The sequence below is a fragment of the Tachysurus vachellii genome, chromosome 21 (assembly GCF_030014155.1).
Source record: "Tachysurus vachellii isolate PV-2020 chromosome 21, HZAU_Pvac_v1, whole genome shotgun sequence".
NCBI lineage: Eukaryota > Metazoa > Chordata > Actinopteri > Siluriformes > Bagridae > Tachysurus > Tachysurus vachellii.
Genome location: NC_083480.1, coordinates 3,967,604 through 3,977,603, shown reverse-complemented (window position 1 = coordinate 3,977,603; position 10,000 = coordinate 3,967,604). Strand labels below are relative to the sequence as shown.

Here is a 10,000-nt window from a genome sequence, read left to right as displayed (position 1 = left end):
AATTTTTACTGTATTGAGTCACGTGTTTGATAGTGTTGGACTTCCTCTACATGACTGATCCAGGCTGGACTGTGAAAATCATTATATTTTTCCACACAGGTATCGTTTATATCCCGAACAACTTCTCTTGTTTGGACAGGTGATCTTTCTTTCAGCATGTCCTCGGCTTCGATTAAGATTTCTTACTCAGTATCCAAGCCGTCACATAAAATCATTCCCATTTAGTGACACAATCCTCAGCCTCTCCGACAAATCTCACATTTCAGATAGTCGCTTTGTAAATTTCATTTTTCAGTCACATTCGATTATGGAATCTCATCACCACCTTCCCCGAGGGCCGTCTCCCCCTTTTTTCCAGTTGTGTAGAGGAGCAAATGAGTGCGATGCAAACAGCCATATGCCATAAATGGGCTAGTAAATGAATGTCAATTATGTGGGCCAATTAGGGTGATGTGTTTGCTGTGTAAACAGAAGCTGTTTGTGCTTCTGCAGAAGATTTTTATCTAAAGCTCTGGGTCCTTACTGAAAGCTTCTCAGCTGGCAACCTCTGATCCTTTCTGTCTGACTGAAAAGCTTTGCTTTAGCACTGTATATTTTAATACTTACAGAAAGCGCAATATTCCGAAGCAGAGAAAAAGTGTCCTGAGTTCTACATGATTGTAAAAATTAAATAGAGTTTCACTGTTTATTGCAAATAGGCGTCACTGACTTGTATCATTTTTTTTCTGCTCCAGTTTCCTCTAGAAAAATGTTTCAAATCTAATTCACGTTTTTTTTTTTAAATGTTTATATATATATATATATATATATATATATATGTATATATATATATATATACATATATATATATATATATATATATATATAGTTTTTAATTCACGTAGGAAGACGTGTGCCTTTTTTTTTTTTTTTTTTTTTTTTTTTTAAATAAAAAACCTTTTGTTGTTACACTCCAGCGCCTTGTGTCTGGTTTTGTCACGTTAATAGACGCTGACTAGTGCCTGAACTTGTCTGCAGAAGACTGCATAATAAAAACAAGACCTCTGCAAATGGAGTATCGCTGGCCTCTCTTTTACACATGAAGGAATTAGGTGTCATGATGAACCGCTGATGAAGAGTGATGTTCTCGGAGCCTGGTCTTAAATGGAGCATAGGGTGAACTCCCATCTTCATGACTGGATGTTTTCCTTCAAGCCAAACCCTGTTCAAGATGCATTAGTGGTCACAGGTGTGTCATGTGACCAGGCGAGAAGGTGGGGCGCCTAGAGTTAAGTAGTTTCCATCTGACTCGGGTGACTTTTCTTTGGCCTGGAGAAGAGCACGGATCATCTCTTTGACCATCCGACTGGAAGCCTCCTCAGATCTCATAATGTTTTCTTTTCCAAGACCGAATTTATCTTTTTAATATTATCATTTCATTTGATTAGTTGCACTGTAGAAAGTTCTTCATTCCATTAACTCATCATCGCATCCTACAGCTATCTCACCAGAGATCATCACTATACTTCCAGCTCTGACTTTTCTGCATAAGATTCAAAGTGTGGATCATCTCTAGTGGGTCAATATGTTCAGTTCTGGACAGCTCGTCACTTCTCTGAACCCTGGTATCCTGCACTCTCCAGTGGCTCAGTTCTTCCCTGCGTTTCCCAGCAGGCTGGGCCATCCTCAGCTCCTGATCCCTGCTCCACTGCTCAGCTACGAGCTGCTGCGCACCTACCTCCAGCCTGAGCCTCGTAAACAAGCTATGCTGCTGTCCTCGCAGGGGTCTTCCATGATCCCACTTCCCAGTGACACCGGTAAGAGTTATCAAAATCGCTGGGTATATCAGTTACCTTCAACCATCTGCATTTTAATGTCTTTTTATTACTGTATTAATGTACCACATCTTAATTATTGCCTGTCACAACAAAGCAAACACATCCTTCTCTAAGAAAGATGTGTATTTAAAAAGACAATATGTTGTCTTTTGGCCAGTGAGGCAGAAAGAGAAGTAGACTGTGTTGCTTATTTAGGCAATACATTTGAAATAATGTACATGTAATTCACAGTATGAGAGGTAATTTGAGGATGATGGCCTATTCTCTGATAATAGCCATCCTTGGCATTTAATGGGACTTGAATGTTTACAAAGGATCAGCTAACAGCTTGTAACTAACAATCAATTACGCGACTCCGCCAGAGAGAGCTTAATGAATGCAGCGCTAATTAGCCAATCCAGAGCTGTTAGTTCCCCCCGTCAGCCGCTGGCATCCACCTAATTGGCCACATGCTTCCAGATGAGCCACGGCCCGCCAAGCAGCGGCGCGCTCGTGCCAACTACAGCAGCTGGCAGCTGGAAGAGCTGGAGAAGGCCTTCAAGAGCACGCACTATCCTGATGTGTTCATGCGCGAGGCCCTGGCACTCCGACTGGACTTAATCGAGGCTAGAGTTCAGGTACAACCTCTTCAGATGCCTTCATGTTACCGATGATCTTTGACGCATAAGATTTAGGTCATACATTGTGTATGTTGGCTCCACATCAGTCATAGAGAGCTACTTGATGACTGATATAATTCTGATGCACAGTTTCCTTCTATTGTCTTATAATGTCTTGTCTGGCTAATCAATAGCTTAGTAAGTAGCTGAATAATTTGCCTTTATTTTATTTTTAGGAAAGATATAAACTGAGCATCAAAGTGACTCTTCACGATTGGAGCTCAGAAGCCAAATGTGTTTATTATATAAATGGCTCAATACCAGAAATAAAATAAAAATCTGATCTCAAATCCTTAAGAAAAAGCAAAGATTGGCGTGAGATTATGTATATATGGGAATGTTTACACATCAAAACACTTTTATTATTGATTTTTATATGCTCTCTCTCTCTCTCTCTCTCTCTCTCTCACACACACACACACTCACTCTCTCTCTCTCTCTCTCTCTCTCTCTCACACACACACACACTCACTCTCTCACTCACAATCTCTCTCTCTCTCACACTCACTCTCTCACTCACTCTCTCACTCACAATCTCTCTCTCTCTCTCACACTCACTCTCTTACTCACAATCTCTCTCTCTCTCTCTCTCTCACACACACACACACACTCACTCTCTCTCTCTCTCTCTCTCTCTCTCTCTCACACACACACACACTCACTCTCTCACTCACAATCTCTCTCTCTCTCACACTCACTCTCTCACTCACTCTCTCACTCACAATCTCTCTCTCTCTCTCACACTCACTCTCTTACTCACAATCTCTCTCTCTCTCTCTCTCTCTCTCTCTCTCTCTCTCTCTCTCTCTCTCTCTCTCTCTCTCCCTCACTCACACACACTCACTCTCTCACTCACAATCTCTCTCTCACTCACAATCTCTCTCTCTCTCTCTCTCTCTCTCTCTCTCTCTCTCTCTCTCTCTCTCACACACACACACACTCACTCTCTCACTCACAATCTCTCTCTCTCTCACACTCACTCTCTCACTCACTCTCTCACTCACAATCTCTCTCTCTCTCTCTCTCTCTCTCTCTCTCACTCACAATCTCTCTCTCTCACACTCACTCTCTTACTCACAATCTCTCTCTCTCTCTCTCTCTCTCTCTCTCTCTCTCCCTCACTCACACACACTCACTCTCTCACTCACAATCTCTCTCTCTCTCTCTCTCTCTCTCTCTCTCTCTCTCTCTCTCTCTCTCTATATATATATATATATATATATATATATATATATATATATATATATTATTAATGCATGCTATACATGAAAATATTACATTTAAATGTCGTTTTTGTTTTGCTTTCTGTGAACTATGAAGTGATTCAGTAAAAAAGAAAAAAAAATTAAAAGTTAAAGCGAAGTTAGATGAGTTTTGGGATCTGATGATAATTTCAAATTTTCAAAAAAAGGAAAAAGTGCCATTTCTACCCATTATAAATATGTATCATTAATATAACCTGAAGCTTCCTGTGCCTCATGCTTTGTGTCTGTACGGTACAGGTGTGGTTCCAGAATCGCAGGGCAAAGATGCGCAGACAAATGAAACTTCAAGGCCAGAGTGGAGACCTGTGTGGGAAAGACAGTGAGTCGGGCCACCCGACACCCTCCAGTAGGAGCACGGAGTCAGACAGCGACCAGGTGCCCTGCTGGGACAGCAAAAAGGAGAAGAGCGTCGGACACACACTGCACCCGGAGGCCAGACAACAGGCGCGATCAGGAGAGACCAGTCCTGAGGAGTTCCGCTTCTGCAGCATTGCTAAACTGAGAGCCAAGGCCAGGGATTACGAAGCCGAGATCCACAGCACTGCGGCCAAGAGCGACAGGAAGTCGTGCTTAAAATCTCACGTGTCTGAAAGTGACTGTTGAAGTTCGGGGTTCCTGAATTCTAGTTTATTTATTGTTGCCTCATTATTACACATGTTGGAGATGCATTTCTTTATTTTCTCCTGATATTTTGGTGTCTTTTGCATTAATATACATGTGAATATTTCTAACACAATCTCTGATCACAAAGGTATTATATGTGTGTGTGTGTGTGTGTGTGTGTGTATATGTACTAAACCTTTTCTGTTGTTTTGTAACAATATTCATTTCCGATGGGTGATTATTATATTTTTCCTAGCATTATTATTTCAAAAAACATTAAAAGATAAGGGCATAAGAGCAAAGCATACAGATGCTGAGCGTTTACACTGTAATTCAAATTGTATTATTAAAAAAAAAAATCATAATATGAATCACAATCAGAATTTGTGTCTCTTCTGACTGAATAGATTGAACCATACAATTTGTTTTGGGCAAAACATTTGGCCTAATGTTACTACAGACTAATGTAAACTGAATTATCTGACAAGGAAGCAAACGATGAGCTCATCGATGGCCTCGGCTTCAGTCAGCTATCCTGTTTCACTGACTGGAGAGAGACGAAGGATGTCTGCAAGCTGCCACAAGCTCGCGGCAAACACAATGGGGACGGGTGAAAAATGACTGTCCTGTCTGACAGAAGTGCTCCGTGAAGGCTACAACTGCTTGTCCTGCTTTTCTCCTCCTTTTGCTTTCATTCCTCACGTAGATGTTGACTAAAGGATGATTTAACGTCTGATCTTCCAAAATCTTTCAGTTAATTAACTCCAATTATATAGTGTAAGTGAGCCTAATGTGTGCTCAGGACTTCGGAGAAGCTTTTCCTGATCATTTGGATATAGATATAACTTAAGCAGCATAGGTTTTGTCTATTTTTTCCCCCTTAGTTTAGCTTGAGTGACAGGCAGTAATTGCACTACTGTGAGATCAGGCTCAGTGTGATGTGATAACGCCCTCTACTGGTCGTGGATGCATATATTAAGGCTTTGAATGGACCCAATCTACAATAGATGCAAAAGCAGGCAAACGCTTTGATCTTTAATAAGGATTTTTAAGATGAATATTTTAAAAATGTTGCTTTTATATGTTTGAACAGTTTATATATCACCGCCGTTAAAAAAAATGATGATATAATCATTCATTATAATTATGAATAGCAATAACTGCTATGATAAAAAGCAAAAGGTTTGAACATTTATAAGCTTAATTATGAAGTAAAAGTCAAAGGCATGAAAAAAACAAAACTGATAAGACTTATCATTTGAATAATGACTAGAAATGAGCAGGAAGGTGGAAATAAAATGATTTCAGATTTAGTTGTAAGATAAAAATAATCTTTCTGAAATTTCTGGATTTTGCTCTCGTTAATAAGACAAAAAAAAAAAATTAAAAAAAAATCAGTCTTTCATGTTACACGGGATCCAGAAAGACACAAAACACCCAAGAATGTGTGCATTATTTTTCAATTATCTGCAATAATAAACAAATTATCTGTATTTGTAAAAGTATCTGCATTTATTTATTTATTTATTTATTTATTTATTTATTTATTTATTTGTGTTTTATATATATATATATATATATATATATATATATATATATATATATATATATATATATATATTTTTTTGCAGTAATAAACAAGCATGAATTACGTTTTCTAATTTTTGTTCATCTGGCGAAGGGATATGAAACTGTAATGCGGTCCGGACTGGGACTACTTTATATGTTCATTACCTGAAAAGTAACTGCATGCTTTAGAAGGTCTGTCAACCAATCAGATTCAAGCATTTAATATCCATCCTAGTATAAAACTTTATTATTACCTGAAGCATTTTTCTTTAAAGAGATGAATTGTACTTTCATTTTTATAAGTAAAATAGGCCATTAATGTTGAGTGAACTGTAATCCCAAACTTTGTTAGACTGTACTTTTTGGTTGAATAGTGACCTCTATGGGTGCTAAGTGTCAATGGGAACAGATTTCATTTCTAACCTGTGGCTCTGGGGGGTTTTCCTGGCTCTGGATCATTGCCTCAGAGTAGAACGAGAGATAGATAGAGAGAGAGAGAGTTTGGAAGGAGGATGGCTGCCATCAGGGCGCTTCAACAGTGGTGTAAAGTCCAGTGTGATGGCTACAGAGACGTGAATATAATCAACATGACCACCTCGTTCAGAGACGGACTGGCTTTCTGTGCTCTCATCCACAAATTCAGACCGGACCTCATGTAAGAAAGACTTTATTCATATAAATATTCATCTCTGTATATGTTTCTACAGTAAATGTGTAAAAATACTAAAAATACAAAACAAGATTTTGTTCCAATCTGCAAACTGTCTGTTCTTGGAATCTGTAAATGAGTTGAAACTGTAAATGTCATTTTTTTTTCATTTTACAATTTTAATCCAGTCACAAAGTGATTTGTTCAAAAAATATTTATTTAGAACCTAAACGACGCTATTTATTAACGTTCGTACGAGTTGAGATGGGAAATAAGCTACAGTTAATGCATTGGCTTCGGTTTGTTCCGAACTCTAAGGATATTAGGATCTCAGTGTTTAATGCCTGACCACTGATTATGATGAAGTGTTTTTTAATGCATACAGTATCTAGTAAAAGCACATTGTGTGTTCACATCCTCGGAAATCATCCCAGAATGAGAAAATGACTCATGTTTGTTTGTTTCCTTTCAGAAACTTCGAGTCCCTGAATAAGGACAATGTGTATGACAACAACAGCTTGGTAAGATTTCCTGTTTCCCGGCTAAGGAAATGACCAAATATATACAGATTTTTTTTATCATTATATTTTTAAGGTATTGTTTTTAGGCAGCACAGAGAGCTTTTTAAACTGTCACAGCTCCAAAGTTTTAGGTTTGATCCTGCGCTCAGGTTACTGTCTGTCATATGTTCCTCTAGATTCTCCGGTTTCCTCCTACCACAAAAAAAGAATCAATGGCAGGAGGTAGATTGGCTAGACTAATCTGCCCCAAGGTGTGAGTAAGTGTGTGTGTGCGCATGTCGCCTCACACATGATGTTTCTGGGAAATCCTCCAGATTGACTGCAGTCCTGACCGGGATAAAAATGGAATGGTTCAAGCTTGTAGCTTTGGAACTCCATTTTCTTCTGTACGTGCAGTTTTCCGAACGGAATCTTCTCCGGATGATCTGTAGATATTCTCATCTTTAAATGATATGGTTTTATGAGCAGGGTGAAAGGTCATGATGTGTAAATTACAGTGTATATGACTGACTACATTTACATTTACATTTACATCATTTGTCAGACGCCCTTATCCATGTACATAAGTGCTTAAATCTCTAACATCGGATACATTAATGCTGGTTCACTAAGTTACATACTTAAGATACCATGAGTTTAAAACATTGTTCAAAGTTACAATGAAAAAGTGTCAAAGGGGGTTTTATTTATTTATTTATTTATTTATTTATTTTTTACTAAATGCAAAAGAGGGGGTGACTTAGTGGTTAGCACGTTCGCCTCACACCTCCAGGGTTGGGGGTTCGATTCCCGCCTCCACCTTGTGTGTGTGGAGTTTGCATGTTCTCCCCGTGCCTCGGGGGTTTCCTCCGGGGTACTCCGGTTTCCTCCCCCGGTCCAAAGACATGCATGGTAGGTTGATTGGCATCTCTGGAAAAATTGTCCGTAGTGTGTGATTGCGTGAGTGAATGAGAGAGTGTGTGTGTGTGTGTGTGTGTGTGTGTGTGTGTGTGTGTGTGTGTGTGTGTGCCCTGTGATGGGTTGGCACTCCGTCCAGGGTGTATCCTGCCTTGATGCCTGATGACGCCTGAGATAGGCACAGGCTCCCCGTGACCTGAGGTAGTTCGGATAAGCGGTAGAGGATGAATAAATGAATGAATGAATAAATGCAAAAGATAAGGAAAGAAGTGCTAGTTGAAGTGTTTCCTGAATAAGTAGGTCTTCAACCGCCGATTGAAAATAGCCAGTGACTCAGCTGTCCGGACCTCTAGGGGAAGTTCATTCCACCACCTTGTTGCCAGAACAGAGAAGAGTCTTGTTGTATACTTACCTCTTACCCTGAGAGATGGTGGAACCAGTCGAGCAGTGCTGGTAGATCGGAGGGTGCGGGGTGCAGTGCGAGGAGTGATGAGGGTTCAGACCACATTCTAAGCTTCATTTAGATGTTACAGAGGAATCATTTCCAGGCTTTATTGGTGTTGAACTTGGACCTGCTTACTGAGTACCAAAGTGAAACATACAGTAGACTCTTTAACCTAAGAGGATGTAATTGTAAAGCCAAAAATCTAAAAATAGCATTTATATGGCAGTGAACGGCTGTTTTGTGATTGCACTCTTTTTTTTTCTCCTTCTGAGTAAGTGTGTATTGAGGGTTTGAGACGGCGCGAACACGTTCACCACAGCTGGGACATTTCCATTATGAAAAGCTTTATTTCCTTCCTGCTACCTTCCTTCTGTCCTTTCTTCCTCTAAAGGCCCAGATTACAGGCCCCTGTAGTGAGACAAACTCGACGATATGTCCTGAAACGCTCGCCGCTGCCGGAGGAACCTGAGCTGTGAGGAATACCTCCAGTTCATCCATTATGAAGCGGTGTAGCTATCGAACATCTGATCCTTTCCGTCAGGATGAGTTTACTTCTGTTCTACTACTGTCATGACAAATGTTAGGTCCTTTGTACATTTTAAATACTAAACACAGCCAGGCTGTTTTTATTGCAGCGCCATCATTCTGTTTTCTTCATAATATATGGGTTCAGTCCTAAAGAGGCTCCTTTTAGTGTTCTCTCAAGGCACCGGAAATGGTGGCAGACGGTTTGCGTCGATCTATTCTCCGTGTTATTGTCTGTGTAAGCTGTGTTACACTGGAGAGAGAGTGTGTGTGTGTGTGTGTGTGATGGAAACAGGAAAACAGTGCTGACACTTCTCTATGGGTCCTGCACTTTTTTTTTCACAGAAGCAGCTGCCATGCAGGAGGATGTAGAGCCCTGTATAATTTAATGAGCCTTGTCCAGGTCAATCCTAAACAATACACCTCCCGGTCCTCTTTTCCAGGTCCCAGAGTGTGCACAGGAAATGTTTTATTCAGTATGTGCTCACAGACCAGAGCTGGAAAAGTAAACTTAGTGTCTCTCTGACCTTTTTTTGTTCTATGTAGACAGATTATTCTATGTAGACAGACTCTTCTAGTCTTTCTCATTTGAAATGTGCTCATATTTAACAGTAATCACACACATCATTACATTCTAATGAAATCACAAATTTGATTGGCCAGAAGGTGCTTTTCGGTAATATTTTACAAAAGTACGGCCCTGACAGTAGCGCGGAGCGTAAAGAGCGGCTGCTACGAGGCTGCTGTAACGTAGATGATTTCCAGAATGGATAAATGTGTCTCACAGACATTACCTTAACGTTGCGTAAAATCCTTGTTATATAAGAGGTAAATATATAAAATGGTGTAATATCTGATGTCCTGGCATCACATTTATTTTCCTTTTACATGCCTTGCCACGTTTATCATATTCCTGTGTAACACGGTTATCATATTCCTTCCTTACATACGTCTCTGGGGTTTGGGGGTACGATTCCACCCTCCGCCATGTCTCAGGGTTTCCTCCAGGTACTCCGGGTTCCTCCTCAAGTTCACAGACATGCGCTGTAG

General features: G+C 40.0%; 2 protein-coding genes across 3 annotated transcripts in view; both read left to right on the top strand.

The window, feature by feature from the left end:
- The first annotated feature begins 1,007 nt into the window (after positions 1-1,007).
- On the top strand, positions 1,008-4,471 carry si:dkey-43p13.5 (paired mesoderm homeobox protein 2). Its single transcript, XM_060857153.1, has 3 exons — positions 1,008-1,796; positions 2,277-2,434; positions 3,979-4,471. The coding sequence occupies exons 1-3, from the start codon at positions 1,565-1,567 to the stop codon at positions 4,342-4,344; spliced, it is 756 nt and encodes a 251-aa protein (XP_060713136.1). The 5' UTR covers positions 1,008-1,564; the 3' UTR covers positions 4,345-4,471.
- Positions 4,472-6,339: 1,868 nt separating this feature from the next.
- micall2a (mical-like 2a) overlaps positions 6,340-10,000 on the top strand; it is a 14,881-nt gene continuing 11,220 nt past the window's right edge. Inside the window, exons 1-2 of one of the 2 annotated variants that reach the window (XM_060857259.1) lie at positions 6,340-6,568; positions 7,035-7,083. In XM_060857259.1, coding sequence (XP_060713242.1) covers positions 6,426-6,568; positions 7,035-7,083 — 192 coding nt within the window. In that variant the 5' untranslated portion in view covers positions 6,340-6,425. The remainder of the gene's footprint in view (positions 6,569-7,034; positions 7,084-10,000) is intronic. The other variant, XM_060857258.1, reaches the window with a different exon arrangement.

What these genes read in the sequence shown, in the direction of transcription:
- si:dkey-43p13.5 (XM_060857153.1), top strand. Translation starts at nt 1,565, where the DNA reads ATGTTCAGTTCTGGACAGCTCGTCACTTCTCTGAACCCTGGTATCCTG. An exon ending in CCCACTTCCCAGTGACACCG is followed by an intron (nt 1,797 to 2,276) that starts GTAAGAGTTATC and finishes ACATGCTTCCAG; the next exon opens with ATGAGCCACGGCCCGCCAAG. An exon ending in TAATCGAGGCTAGAGTTCAG is followed by an intron (nt 2,435 to 3,978) that starts GTACAACCTCTT and finishes TGTACGGTACAG; the next exon opens with GTGTGGTTCCAGAATCGCAG.